Source organism: Meles meles, chromosome 4 (genome assembly GCF_922984935.1).
Source record: "Meles meles chromosome 4, mMelMel3.1 paternal haplotype, whole genome shotgun sequence".
Classification (NCBI taxonomy): domain Eukaryota; kingdom Metazoa; phylum Chordata; class Mammalia; order Carnivora; family Mustelidae; genus Meles; species Meles meles.
In genome coordinates this window covers 82,071,241-82,086,832 of record NC_060069.1, presented here as the reverse complement: position 1 = coordinate 82,086,832, position 15,592 = coordinate 82,071,241, and the positions used below count along the sequence as shown (strand labels likewise).

Genomic DNA, 15,592 nt, shown 5'->3' with positions numbered 1-15,592 from the left:
CCCAACCTTTCTTTAACCAAGGTATCACAGAAGCAATTTCGGGACAAGGATTTTATTTAAAAGTGAGGAGTGGACCGTGGAAGAATCTAGAATGTTTGTAATGAAAACCATTTGGTTTTTATTAGCGTTACTCTGTGTGCTTGCTAATTTTCAGTCATTTTCCCCTCAGGAATGGTCCCCTAGATTCTAGTTTCCACATTACTGCCTTTTGAATGGAGTCCTTTGTGACCCGTTGTGATTACATTGCATTTTCCTTGTGTTCTTTCAAAACGTTCTGACTTTGCCTTAATTTTGGCTGGGGGATGGTGGGAGGATGGTAGCAGCAGGGGAATGAGGTCAGCAATACTTTCAGCATGTTGTCAAAAAAGATTTTTAACTTGTCAAATTTGCCTAGTAAGTAATATCCGGCATAGTTTCTATCAATAAAGCAAACATTTAGGACAGAAGGTTGGGTCAGAAATGGGTGTCCTAAGGTCTTTATAAGAGCATTTGTTCCTGGGTACCCCAACATTTCTCTGACCTCTTCTGGACACTTCCAGGACAGTTATAGCCAGGCTGATTATAGTCATTTTACGGTAATGAAATGAAAATGTTAATGTGCTTGGAGTCAAAAAGCCAAGAGTTTGGGCTGATTTGGAGAGAACAAGCTGAAAACAGTTTTGTTCACGTACCATTTCCTAAACCTTAGCCCCATGCAGAGTAAGAGGGTCATGAAAGAAATTTTTTCATAGAATCAGATGTGTGTCGCTTACATTGTAAATAGATGCCTAACCTATTTAAAATGTTTGACCCTAAAATATAACTTTAAGAATTGAGGATGAAGTTCATTGAATCCATTCCCACTTAATATTGTTGCCTGTTTTGTACATTTCCTGGATAGTTCAAAAGCCTCAAAGGAAAAATAGAAGTATAGTTGGTCCTAATTTTTTGCAAATTCCCTGTTTGCTAACTCACCTACTGGCTAAAATTTATTTGTAACCCCAGAATCGATACTTGTGGTGTTTTCGAGGTTGTTTACAGACCTGAGCAGGTTGGTGAAAGAGGTGAGTCGCCCTCCACGTGTCCCCAACAAGGACTGTAAGCAAGGGTCCTCTCGGTCTATTTAGTGCCATATTTTTCATATTTGTTGTGCTTTTTTTTAGTAATTTCCTGGTTTAAAATGGCTCCCAGACATAGTGGTGAAGGGCTGTTAGTGTTTCCAAGCACCAGAAAGATGTGTTATGCCTTACAAGGAAAAAAACCTGAGTTAGGTAAGCTTTGTTCCATCATGAGTTATAGCGTTATTGGCTGTGAGTTCCGTATTAATGAGCCAATGATATATATTAAATAACATGTCTTTCAATTAAATAAAAACACACATAAAATAAGATTATGTATTGATCAGTTGATGAAAATGCTGTATAATCCAAGGCTCTTAAGAACCTAACCCTGTATTTCCCCAAGGGTCAATGACTCTGTACTTACTAATTCAGGGTTGGTTGTGACTTTACAACAAACTGCATTAAATAAAAAGAATTGACCATATTCATAATTCCCACAAATTCATTCTCATGGAAAAGCATCTGTGATCTATTAAGTAGGAACCAACATTAAATAAGGTTAAGTCCATAATAAAGTTTCATAGCACAAAGCTTTATGTTATCCAGTTTATTTATTTGCTACTTGTGACAATTGTATTTATTTTAGATTTCCTTTATTTTACTGACGGTTTCCCCAGGAGCACCTGACACATGCAGAAATTTCTTTAAAACACACACATATTAAAAAGGAAAATAAAATATAAAATAAAATAAAACACACACACACAGGACCAGAAAACTAGCCTCTAGGGTATGTATGTGTATAAACATTGAAATATTTCTTGTGCATAGTGCCAAAAATCCTGTTTTCAGTTAGCAAACTATTGATGTTGTTGGAAAGCAGGGTCTCGGGCACTGAGCAACTCAGTCAGTTAAACGTCTGCCTTCTGCTCAGGTCATGTTCCCAGAGCCTGCTTCTCCATTTCCCTCTGCCCCTTCCTCTCCACCCCCCACCGTGTGTGCATAGGCATGTTCTCTCTCTCTCTAAATAAATAAATACATAAATAAAATCTTTAAATTAAAAAAAAGCAGGGTATATAGGTAGGAAAGGGGGACCGTATGGCATGGAAGCCACTGGCATCCAAAGGCAGACCAAGGATCTCCTCTTCTTGAGGTAACAGGTAGAGAAATTCCAGTGTAACTGGCATTTTATCATTTCTAATCATGTCTGGCCACTGGTGGAGTGGTTGTGCCCAGCTCTGTCACCTAAGAGGCCCAGGAGCCTCCTGAGATAAGTGAGAACTCATTGTAGAGGAATAAAGTCAAACTCAGCAAAAACGTCCCTTGAACAAAGACTTGTCCATCAGAGAAGAGAAATAGTTCTGAATGGAGTGCAGGCTTTGCTATTATAGTCTCCTCTAAGCCAGGCCTATCGGTCCTTGTGGTTCTTGGGAGAGGGCGGCATGGAGGTAAAATGTAAGTCAGCTATTTACCTGGAGGTGCCAGGAATCTCTCTGGGACTCCTCCAGGACAATGACAGATGGAAGGCAGTTTCACAGAGCCCCTACACCAGGAGCTCGGTCATGGATGGGATCTGGGGTGAAAGGTTGTGCAGGCCAAAGGCAATAGAGTAGAGTGGAGGCCTGGAGGGTAGGAGCAGTGGGCTTGTACACAGGAGACTCATGTGTGGCTTCCTGCACTACTGGGCCAGGGATTTATAAGGGACTGAAGTGCACTTACGTAATAGGTTGTCATGATGGGAGCCTGTTCACACAGACTGGAAAAGCAAGAAGAGATATGCCTGATTCATCCAAGTATGAGACCATCTTTATTTTCAGATGTTGGATTGAATACTGGATTGGATATTGAATCCAGTATTGGATATTGGATTCTCTTGTCCTGATTTTCCATGTGTCTCTGTTCTCTAATCTGATGATTTTCCCCTGGCTGCTTATTAGAACCACTCGGGAAGCCTTTAAAAAAATGCCTAGACCACCCGGAAGATTCTGATTTAATTGGTCGGGGTGAATTCTGGGCATTTGGATGCTTAAAAGTCTTCTAAGGTAATTCACATGGTTAGCCAGGGTTGAAAAGAACTGCTCTGAAACTTACATCCCTGAGAATTTTCACTCTCCAGAGCCCGGTGGATTATATCCAAAGATAAGTTAGGCAGGACTCCTGCTACATGCCCACTTCAAGAAGATACACAAACGGGCTCCATACCACTCACCTGTCTGCTTGCCCTGCTGTGAAGAATTCATCTGTTGTTGTTATTACTGTTGTTATTGTTGCTTTTAACCTCTTCCTTCTTCCTGGGTACTACAGACCCTCCCAGTCCTGATGCTTTCTCCTACCTTAGACCCAGGGCTAGGTGCTGGTGGTAAGGCTGACATTAGGGGAAGAGGGAAACCATGCTTACTGAGTGTCAGGGAGGGGAGGAAGTAGAGGGCAAGGGGGAAATAAAGGGCAACTGAGAAAGAGTGGAAAAGAAGAAAGGGAGAGAATGCAAATCACTGCTTCTCACACAGCCCCATCTGGTCTACCCAAAATATGGACGGACGTGGATGGGGCACTCAGAGCCATGGGAGCCTAAGTGCAAGGCCTGGGGCTCCATCATTTACTGGCTTCTTGACCTTGGGGAAATTACTTAATCTTGTACAACTGAAAAGTGGTGAAGCTCGGAGAGTCCAAAACAGGTCTGCCTGATTTAAAGACCCCAAACATTTTCCCAGCTTGTACGGCATCTTCTAATCCATACCCACACAATGGACTCTTGGTAATGAATACAGTAATTAATAACTTCCCAGATGGTAGTTGAGCTGGTTTTAAAAATCCTATAGTCAAGGAAGTTGGGAGAATGTAACAAGAAGATTAGTTAGGAAAAAAAATGGTGTGTCATATATTATCAGCCTAGAACATTTGGAATTGTCATTCATAAGAAATAAGCTCATTATTAATAGAAGATTACTTCTCTTGTCTTCATGTGACTATTTTCTTAAATTAAAAATGCTTTTTTTTCTTATTGCAAAAGCAATGCATGTTCATCTAATACAAATTGGAAAATAAAGATAAGCAACTAAGACAAAATTAAACACACACATAATCCGCCAACCCAGATATAACTGCTGCAAATGTCTTTTAGACTTTTCTGTGCTTTTATACAGATTTTTAAAAAGAAGAAATACTGTTTTTCACTTAACGGACATCTGGTCAGCACCATTCCATGACCATACATTTGCTTTACTACATCATTTTCTCTGTCTGCTGAGGAAGGTGAATAATTTTATTTGTTTTTAAACCCCATTTGTTTACTCAGAAGTCAGAAACACACAGATAAGGAAACATCTGAAGAGCCCAGGTGTGGCTCTTGGGAGAGGCTGAGTAATTCAAAACAAAGTGCAAAATCTAGAAACAATTACAACCAGCTTGACAGTTGTGTGTGTGTTTCCTACAGCCCTTCTACCCACAGGTCTGCCGCTGACTTCAAAGAAAAGTCAGCCCAGAGGAGGTCCGGAGGATACGGTGCAAACTGAGAATCAAACCCACGATAAGAGATTAAAGGAAGCTTGATCAAAGCCCGGCATAAAAGTGCTAGCCCATGACTTGCCTTGGCCCACGGCCCCCAAATATTCGCCAGAACAGAGAGTGCTCTTTGAAGTGATTGGAAGCGCCCATGCCCAGATGAGCTCTCTGGTCAAAGGGAAATTTAAAAAGTGCCACAGGAAGGAGTTGGCAAAGTCTCCTCTTCCTACCTCTGGCCTGCACCAGCCCTCACAAATTGTCGGAACACTGCTTCTTTGGTTTGTTTTCCACATATGAGTCCTTTAACTGGGTGTCAAGGATGAATTCCCCCTAAGCGGGGAAGGAGCACTTGTTTCCCTTGTGGGAGACAGGAGGCCTGTAGAGGCTTTTCACAGGGCAACGGATCAGGCTCAGGAACCTACCTAGGGCGGCCCCATGGCTCCTCCTATTAAACACCTTCAAGGTGTTTAAAAGAGCATGAGGTATTTCCAAACAGGCAGGAAGACTTGCTCATTACTGTCCGTGTTCATTGGGCTCACTCATTACCCATTCAGGGCTCTTGCGCCCTCCCAGTTTCATTGTTCCTGGTGGTGTTAGGACATAAACCAGCCATTTCCCCCGTGGGGAAGAGATGGAAGTGCTTGCAAAAGGGCACTTGCCTCTCCAACATTCAGTTTAAATACTTAGAAGTATTGTAAAAAATAAGAGTTGCATAAAATTGCTAAAAATGTATGCTTAGAACACCCCTGGTTAGCACTTCTTTCAGGCTCCAGTTTTCCAGTTTTTTCACTTTTTAACAGGATAATTTGCCCAGTGTTTAGGGCCTTTATTTTCACTTCCCCTGTCGTCATCTCTTCATTTCCTTCGTTTAAGGGAATTACTTTTTCTACCTTTTTAAAGTCAATTTCCTAATCTCTACCTGACATGTCGGTTAGAGTTTTTTTACTGACAGATCTTGACTGAATGCGACCTGAGGCTCTGTGAGAGACCTGGAAAGCGCTCTCCCTTCTTTCCCAGAACCACACAGTCTAGGGGAGGGGATCGTGGTTTTTCTGACAACAAAAATGAATACTATAGCAGCTGATACGGATTTTGTAAGGACAATCCTTGGTGAAGAAGGACGGTTTGAACTGAGCCTTGAAAATGTCTCAAATCTCTAAACATGAAAAAATTAAAAAGGATGTTTTAATAGGGGTGGAAGCACCACGGTCTAAGTTACAAAAGCAGAAAACTGTAAGGTGTTCACAGCAGAAACCGAACAGGGTCATTTAATTGGGGCACGTGGCGCATGTGAGGAAGTGGGAAGAGAGAAGCTTCCCTGGACGGGTCAGAGTGAGAATATGCTGTGGGATCTGGATTTTTTTCTTTTTTAAAATTTCTCTCAGTCATCTGTGATTTTACTTGTTTTCTTTTGATTCATGTGTAATTAACATACAGTGTTACATTAGTTTCAGGTGTGGATTTTATTATATATTTGTATATATTTATATGTTTCTCTGGATTTTATTATAAATGCAGACAGGACATATTAAAAACCTCAGAGTGGAAATGGCATGTGAAAATCTTACAGCAATAATCGGACTGGCACACAGAATGGACTGGAGTGGGGAGAGGCCTGGGGCCGTAACTTGGACGAAAGGGCCTGGGTAGAGCCTAAGAGAAGGAGGGCCCGAAGCAGAGCAGAAAGAGTGGACATTGCAAGGATGGGGCGGACTGGAGGCCATGAGATGAGAACTGGTCTGACCTGCAGGGGCAGGGAAGGAGGTGTGTAGGAGGAGGGAGTGGGGCTCACAATGACTCAGTAGGGTCACAACCATTTGTGCACGTCTTTTAGGAGGTGCCAGGTGATGGGAATACAAAGAGGCTAAGTTCATCAACTTGGTCAGGAAGACAGAGGAGGTGTCCACAGTGAGAAACCTCATCTGAGCATTCAGGACTGAGACCATGAGCTCTCAGGAGTCCTGAGAGAGAAATAATCCGTCAAGTGTGGAGTCATGGAAACTCCAGGGAAAAGATGGGACATACGCTGATCCCTGAATAGTGGGTAGCATTTGGGAAGAAAGGGAAGAGAAGTTAGACGGGGGCAGTGCGGGAGAAACAACAGCACCAGGTGGAGAAACACAGGAGTGTTTGTGGCACACGATGCTAACCTGTCTGGCTGGAGCAGAGAGTTTGTGTAAAAACACAGAGAGCGGAAGGAAAAGAGAGAAGGCGGAGAGAGACTTTTGATGAGTCTCCGAAAGATTTAGAGGCCAACTTAAAGAGTTTTGTAATCTAACCTGGACAGTGTCAAGCCACTGACATTTTCCAGTGAGAGAGTGACTAGCGAAAGTGTATTTGGGGAAGTTTCTATCTGTGAAGGACCTGGGGAATATATCCAAGGAGGGACGGTACTAGCACGATGAGTAGTTGGGGGACTTTGAGTGAAAATAGAAACTGATCATGGCAAGAGTACAGAAAAGAGGCAGAGGGATTACCAAGAAGCCTAAAGGGCAGGGGGAAATAACAGAGTTTTACCCAAGGCTCCAGCCTGGGAGGCCGCGATGGGGGTCACGTCGTACAGCAGAGCGCAAGAGTCCAGGAGAGGAATGGTCTGGAGATGACCCAGGGCTCGGCGTCAGAGACATGGAGCCCGAGGGGGCCGCCAAGCAAACACACCCAGAAGGTGGTGAGAACGGGAGGGGGGTGGGCTTGACGTTCAGCTGGAAGATAGACTGAACCATTCCCAGTTGGAAAGAATCTGCACACCTCAGTGATTGTTGGAGGTTTTTAATTAATTAATTTCTTCAGAAAGCGCAATATTTTCAAAAGCTCCTTGGAGAGCTTAACACTCTCTCAATACCACTGCGTTCTCAATTGCTCTTTTGTTTTCAGCGCAGAACAGTTCAACTTGTAGGAGAAGGAACGTGGGGAGGACCGTGGGAAGGTTTTCTCACTATTCAGGTGTGAGAAACTGTGGGCGTTGGGCCTCCTGTACATAATACCCTCCTCAAGCCGTAATTTGTATTTTATACATCCTTCTAACTGGGGCACCGAGCACAGTCAGTGTTTTGCACACTGTTGATACTCGCTGTTGGCTCATTTGCATTTTCATCGAGGTTCTCCAAGATGAAAGAGTGGACATAAGAAAAGCTAACAAGCTTAGTTAAAAACCAATTTTATAATGACAGACTCTACATAAACAAATGCAAATCAGATGTCAAATTTGAATTGCAAAAATTTTGTAAGCAAGGTCCAAGAAGTAATAATGGCAGATTTACATCCTCACTAAAATGATGAAATCCATGAGCAGTCCCACAGGGGCACCTGGCTGGCTCAGTCGGTGGAGCATTCGACTCTTGATCTCGGGGTCGTGCATTCGAGCCCCACGTGGGGTGTTGGTATTACTTAAAAACAAAAAGAAATCCCACATCCCTTGGAGTCTCAGAGACATAGAAACCTGAGGAGTAGAGGCAACAGCTTTAGTTAGTAGAGTGAAGAACCACCTTGTGTCAGCCCCAGGCTTGGGGTGGCTAAGGCAGAATGGTATTCTTTTTTTCATCTGAGATAGGAACTAGCAAGAAGCTTAGTTATTTGGAAGTGGGGGTGAGATGTAGGATGGGAGGACTGAGACCTCTCAGAAAGAAACCCAAGCAACTATAATAAAGGAAAAGAGGACTCTACATAAATCGTCACCATTCCTCTTCAAGTAAGAAAAAGGATCATCAGTCCAGTTGACTTGATAATGAAGGAGAAACAACAGGGCTTTTGTTCCCCGTTCCACAATACTTAAGAAATACACCCTTCATTTTATCTTGTTCTTTCTCTGGTCTTCCAGCTGCTCGACTGATCCAGAACATGGATGCCACTGCTGAGCCTTGTACAGATTTTTTTAAATATGCCTGTGGAGGCTGGTTGAAACGCAACGTCATTCCCGAGACCAGCTCCCGTTACAGTAACTTTGACATTTTAAGAGATGAACTAGAAGTCGTTTTGAAAGGTTAGTGGAGTTTGTGTCTATGCATCAAAGATTTCTCTCTTAACATACCCATATTTTAAAGCTACGGCTCTTAGCCATTACGGAGAATGTCACAGAAGATTAAAGTCGATAATCCCTCCAAGTTTTGTGGCTCACCACTAAGTCGTTTGAGGGTGGTAACACTGAAATGGACATGTTGGCCGCTGCACATTCCTGCTTTCGTGTGTGGGTGCACGTACGATGAAGCTCTGTCATCCCTAGAGATGGTATCTATCTTACACCGTTTCACGTTATAAGAAGTGGATTGCCACTAAATGCCATCTCCATTGTTTTTCCATGCTGGCCCTGGTTGAAGTCAATATTGAGTCATTACTGTGTTGAATTACTGTGTTTGCATCTCAGAGTAGGTACATTTATTCTAACCCAGCTAAGACCTTCTCCCCAGTAAGCTGAGGAAGTCTCGTCTGGTCTTCTGCTCTCCTCCATCTCCTGTTCCCCTCTTCTAGAAGTTACTCCGTAGAAACACAATTTTTGCTATTTCAAACATCCAAACAAATAGAATAATTCAGTCAGTTTATTTGGAGCATGAACAGTACAATCACACAAAGATAATTATTTCCAGCCATCAGGAAGACTGTTGTATTAAATTCCATATTCCTCTGCATTATTATTTCTTTTTAATCTCAATTTCAAAAAAAGTAACTTATGTATGGCAGAGCAGTACACATCACTGTTCACAAAAAAAAGATAATCTCATCAAAAAGACTTTCATCTAACTTGGCTAATGAAACCAACTCCCAGTTCTGCACTAGGAATGATGATCTGGTAAGGGGTTTAGCTTTTCCTATAGGGTTTAGAATGGGGAAGGAGGGAACATACACAAAAGCAAGCTTCTTTCCTGTACCTTTGCACTGCAAATGTTAATTATAGCTGCAAATGAGCAGTTATATTAATGTGGTTTATTAAATGCTCTATTTCAGATGTTCTTCAGGAACCCAAAACTGAAGATATAGTAGCAGTACAGAAAGCAAAAACATTGTATAGATCTTGTATAAATGAATGTAAGTGCTCTCCATTTTATCACCTTAACAGTGTGCCCCAAAATGCAAAGATTTCATAATGAATTTATTTTCATTGTTTTCAAAAGCTGCCATTGATAGTAGAGGCGGAAAGCCTCTACTCAGTCTGTTACCAGATATATATGATTGGCCGATAGCAACAGACAACTGGGAGCAAACATATGGTAAGGCAATTTTCCTTCTTTTAAAAAAATAATTCCCATGTCAAATCTGTGTTATTATAGTATCATATTAATGCACTAAAGCTTCTAAAATATACTTCACCTTTCGTTGCTTTAGGTACTTCTTGGACAGCTGAGAAAGCTATTGCACAACTAAATTCTAAATATGGGAAAAAAGTCATTCTTAATTTTTTTGTTGGCACTGATGATAAGAACTCTGTGAACCACATAATTCATGTAAGTTTGTGTGGCCGACAGCCAAAGTTATCTTTAAATTGTAACAAAACGTCTACATACATTGTTACTGATATTTAGGAATAACGAATATTCTCATTTGAGCTGCATGAACAAGGTAGTAATAAATTCGTGCTCAGTCTCCCGTACCTGGACTCCCAATTTTGAAAGTATTTTCTCAGTGCTGTGTTTCAGACATTCATCTCTCCCTTCTGCTACTGTAGGTCTAGACACTGCTTTCTTCATAAAATAAAGAAATGAAAGGGGCTCCTATTTAGAAAAAAAATCTGATTTCTCTGTGTGTTCACAAAAGGAGCATGGTTTGGTTTACATAAGTAATGCAAGTCTAGGAACCAAAAATTTCTAACTGCTTCCAAAAACAACATAGAAAGGGGTTTTTGAATACAATTTTAGTTGTTACTAAAGAGTATCTGAATTTTCTTTCAGTGAAGGTAAATAAAATATTCTTTTAAAAAGGATTTATTAAATTTTTTTTCTCATGTAAGCCGTTCATTTACATTTACTTAAGTTTCCACCTAAGATGAGATTAATGCTTAATGAGCATGTTTGGCATGGACTGAAACATTTACAGAACTTTTATTTGGTTTCCTTTAAAAGAAAGTACCCCCAAAGTTGCAAGTCATAGATTGATATTTATGTCACTATTGCATAAATCTTTATGGCCATTTTTATCAAAATCATAAAAGGGATTGAACCCAACTCTCTTCTACAGTGGACCCCTTTCTCCTTCCAGAATTCACTCCTTTGACTCCTAAGTGCCAGCATCCCCCAAGATCACCATGAAGAGATTCCCTTGGGGGAACTTGGAGTTTGGAAAAGGGGCTGAGCCCTACCTGTGGTGACACATTCTAGTTCTTTCCATACCAATCCTCTGGGTTCTGTTTCTTTTGTATTGTCCTGGGCTCTTTGACCTGCTGGCTTCCTCACTCTAATCCATCCATGCTCTCACTTGCCCCGCCGTCCTCTACCCATGCAGTGCATTGGAAGCAATCCCACAGAACTGCGACTGTGTTCCGGTGGCTCTTATTGGAAGACAGTGGCCCAGGCATACCAGAGCCGAGCCTTGTTTCCTCTTTCACACACAGAACTGCCTGGATTTGAGCAGAGCAGGAGAGAACTGAGGAGGAGGAGTCTCCTCTATCCTCCTAGGGTGGGGAGTGTCAAAAAAAGAAATCTCTGGCAAGATTTCCCCTAGCCAAACCATTCTAGGGTTACTATAGAGGTTTCCACTTTTTGTTTTTTTTCCATCCCCATTAGGGGTGAGAGTAGAAGAGAATGTCCCCCAGGAGAGCATATTGGGATCTCAGGAAGCCAAATGTCCTGTAAATGTGTAATTTAGAATCTTGCAAGTCCGAGATTGTAACATTTTTTTGTCCACCTACCCCATCCGTTTGGCATTAAAAAAAAAATCCTTCCCAGTGTATTTTCATTCAAATTTTCTTTGGTTTTCCTTAGATACCTGCAGTATAATCTTCCAGATGACCTAACTGCCCATCACTGTAACACTTCCAGGTGGTATAGAAACCATTGCCTAATTTGTAGTTGCTCATTGTCTGATTGTTACCCCTATAAACAGCAAGAACACTAGGATCTTGTTCATACGTAGATAGACATGCTTATGTTGCCCAACTGAACGGCTTATTTTCTTCTGTATTTTTTATAGATTGACCAGCCTCGACTTGGCCTCCCCTCCAGAGACTACTATGAGTGCACTGGGATATATGAAGAGGTAAATAAACAAACACAGAAAACTACAGGAACAATTGGTGTAAACTTACAGATAATGAAAAGACTTATGTCCAGATGTGAATTTCACCCTCTGTGTTCCTCACTCCGAACAGATAATATTACACACAATAGCGAGCTTCCTTTGACTGAATGAATGTTCTCAGCAGACTGAATGAAAGTCTCTTGAGAAATAAGGAAACTTGCAATTCCAGATTTGTGTGTCTCAATTCTTGCTATTGAAGAAGTCAGATGACCCATTTTGAAAAGTGAATTTTAAGTGTTTCATTTCCTCTGTAAATTGAGTTGTTTGAGAACTGAGCAGATGAATCATGATTTAGGGTGGTGCCAAGCCGGGATTGGGGAGTGGTCCGTGGTGAGACACGTTTTGCAACCGAGTACCTGTTCAGATCTCTTGGATGGGATTTTTAGGGAACTACTTAGATTGGTCGCTTTGGGTTCAGACAAACCTTCGCAGCTTTCTGACTCTAACGCTGGTCAGTGAGTCAATGGGCTTCCTACGCCACAGAAACCTGCTGGATACCTGGGTATTTTGTATTGTCTCCAAGCCTTGCTGTGCTCACACTATGCCCGTGTGCCTATGCTTACTGGTGTAAAAAACAACACAAGATACACTCAGCCGTGTGATGCATTATCAGATACTTGCGAAAGATCTTAGTTCTCTAAATGTTTTCCTCGTGATTATTTTGTAACTCAGAAGTAAGGTTAAGTCTGTATTTGATGATCCTGATGGGTTACAATGTACGGGTTATGGCTGAACTTACCGCTTACCGAAAACGATTAGCTAAATATGTTTACACCAAAATTTAGTTTGCCTTGTTATTAAGTTCAAATGACAGGGACTAAATTCACTGTAAAGTATCTTCTTGAGTGGCTAACCAACACTGAAATGAAGAAGAAGGTATATTATAAAAGGCCACAATTAGTAGCATAGACGGTCAAAGGGAGGTGGGGTGTTAGAGTTTATGATAATCTAGTTACTGTGTGGGTTGCAGCTATTATAGACTTTTCAAGCTACTTCCCATTCCAGAGTTGAGGGTGACTGAGGAATTTTTGACTCATTATATTACATTGTCATCATCATCAACTGGGATATTTTTCATATTTAAGATTGTACCCTAAAAACATTCAGATTTTTCCAGTCCTAAAAATATGTGGGTTTTGGTACTTTAATGTCTCTGATATCAGTATGATAAAGTTTCCTACTCCCGCCCCCCCCAAAAAAACAAGCTCTCTTAAGATGAGGGGTTCTTTGTGCATTTTATTTGTTTTAAGATTTTATTTATTTATTTGACAGAGAGAGAGTGAGCACAAACAGGGGGAGCAGCAGAGAGAGAGGGAGAAGCAGACTCCCTGCTGAGCAGGGAGCCTGATGTGGGGCTCTATCCCAGGACTCTGGGATCATGACCTGAGTCGAAGGTAGAGGCTTAACTGACTAAGTCACCCAGGTGCTCCTGTCTTTATGCATTTTAAATTCAGTGCTATCTCATCATCTAGAACAGGTCCCACACTGGCCATCAGAGGCTTGAGTCTATATAGAGGCATTTTTGTTTAACCTGAAGTTTTATTGCATTTTCTTTTTAAAGGTTTTATTTATTTTTTGTTTTGTCAGAGAGAGAGTGCAAAAGCAGGGGGAGCGGCTGGCAGAGGGAGAAGCAGGGTCCCTGCTGAGCGGGGAGCCAGATGTGGGGCTCGATCCCACTACCCTGGGATCATGATCTGAGCTGAAGGCAGATGCTTAACGCCTGAGCCACCCAGGCGTCCCTCTTTGTGTTTTTAAATTTTTGATTAGTTGCCAATTTTTTTAAACTTGTAAGATTTTACTCGAGAATCCAGATTTCTTGATAAATTAGTAGGATTGGAAACCCTCGGCCTGCATTTCCATGTGGCAGCAGTTGGACAAAGCTGCTTGCTTCTTGCCACTGGGCATTTGTTCTCCAGATTTGAGCAGTCTTTATTTAGATGACCATTAACTTGTATTGACTTCCTGGTCCCTGTATGCCCTTGAGTTTGTAAGTTACTTGGGTTCTGGCCAAGCTATGGTAACAGAAACCTAAAAATAGTGAAGCTGCAACCAGAGAGAAGCTTATTTCTGTCTCCTGTAGTACAGTAGGAGGCAAGCAGTCGAGGTGAGGAAGGAAGCTCCGCTCCATGAGACGGCTGGGCCACAGCTTCTTTGACCATCTTATTGCTCGAACATTGATCTCTTCTCGTGTTTGATAGTCTGCTTGTGCAGAGTTGGTTCCAATGCTAGGCTCACATTTCATGCCACAGGAAAGAGAAGAGATTTCTCTTTGGGTAAGGGATGCAGAAGTTGCATGCGTTCCATTGCTAGCACACTGTCATGTGGCCACAACTAAGTGTCAAGGAGGCTGGGAAATGTAGTCTTCAGCTGGGAGACCCTGTATGTGCCTCTTTAAAATTTGGTCGGCGAGGAGCCAAGTTCTGTTACTAAAAGGAAGAAGGGGATCTTGGGCACCAAAGGCATTTAGCAGTCCTGCCACCGTTTGCATCTGCTGGTCCAGGAGATACTGTAACTATAGTGAAACAACACATTGGTCATCAAACCTGGAATGAGTCATATATTTATAAAGTTCATGAGTGAGAAATCTGAGGCTCCGAAGTTTGCCCTAGAACACTCAGAAAAACAGTAGTAGAACCAGAGCTAGAACTTTGGTCCCTGTCTATCGCTCCTTCCATTACGTCATTCCAACTTTGTAAATAGTAATTTATGCTGGTAGGGTTCTTTAAATGAGCAGTGATAGAGAAAACCCAGCAGAACTGGCATTTACAGCCTAGAAGTCATCAGTTCAAATTAGGTGCCCTTTGATGATCTGGATAAGGCTCATAAACACATTGCATGCTTGCTGCCTTGTCCTGCTTCCATAAATAGGGCTATTGGTCACTGTGCCCATTCCTGCTAACTCAGTCCCCGGAATACTTCTCAACTTGGTGCTCCAGCTCAAGCAACCAGTTGAGGGAAGTTGGCATATAGGATAAACTCTGTCATCCTGGAAATGGGTTATTACTAGAATATTTTTGGACCCTCCCCTTCCTTTAAAATCTGATATTTTTATTTTTTTTTTTTGATGAAATGTTTCAATGGCCTGTTTTTTTTTTTTTAATATACTAATAATATTTATTTTTTTTTCAGCGTAACAGTATTCATTCTTTTTGCACAACACCCAGTGCTCCATGCAAAACGTGCCCTCCCCATCACCCACCACCTGTTCCCCCAACCTCCCACCCCTGTGATATTTTTAAATATCAGCCTGGGTGGCTCAGTGGGTTCAGCCTCTGCCTTTTGGCTCAGGTCATGATCTCAGGGTCCTAGGATTGAGCCCCCCCTTTCGGGGGTGGGGTTCAAGCTCCCCCCCCACCACCTGCCTCTCTGCCTACTTGTTATCTCTCTCTCTGTCAAATAAATAAATAAAATATTTTTTTTTAAATCCGATATTTGGGGAAGAGGGTTGCAGGGAGAGGAGGGAAAGTATGTGTGGCCATGGAAGAAATTCCATTTTTTTCCTTATTGCCCCCATGATATTTGCTCCTGTCTCCCAGTCACTTCTACCCATCATCCCTCACTTAGTTTCTGTTCTGCATCCCTAGCCAGCTATCAGGTAAAAGTTAATTCTAGTTCTCCCACTACCTTGCTATCTTTGAAAAAAGTCAACCCCCTTAAAGACTTTTTCTTCAGGGCTGTATTGCTTCATGGAAAAAAAAAATGGTGAAAAGGATAGGCTATTGAAATAACTTTTAGTGGAAAAGTCATAAAGCTGGAAGAAGTCTTAATATCATTGTATCAGTGTATCACTGGTCTGCATTGATTTTCTCCCTTACAGGCTTTTATAC

General features: G+C 41.8%; 1 protein-coding gene across 5 annotated transcripts in view; it reads left to right on the top strand.

Annotated features, from left to right (window-relative positions):
• The window catches only part of MME (membrane metalloendopeptidase), a 102,514-nt gene that overhangs the window by 28,353 nt on the left and 58,569 nt on the right, over nucleotides 1-15,592 (top strand). For all 5 annotated transcript variants that reach the window (XM_046003892.1, XM_046003889.1, XM_046003891.1 and 2 more), the window contains exons 4-8: nucleotides 8,359-8,520; nucleotides 9,480-9,560; nucleotides 9,647-9,742; nucleotides 9,858-9,976; nucleotides 11,658-11,723. In XM_046003892.1, coding sequence (XP_045859848.1) covers nucleotides 8,359-8,520; nucleotides 9,480-9,560; nucleotides 9,647-9,742; nucleotides 9,858-9,976; nucleotides 11,658-11,723 — 524 coding nt within the window. The remainder of the gene's footprint in view (nucleotides 1-8,358; nucleotides 8,521-9,479; nucleotides 9,561-9,646; nucleotides 9,743-9,857; nucleotides 9,977-11,657; nucleotides 11,724-15,592) is intronic.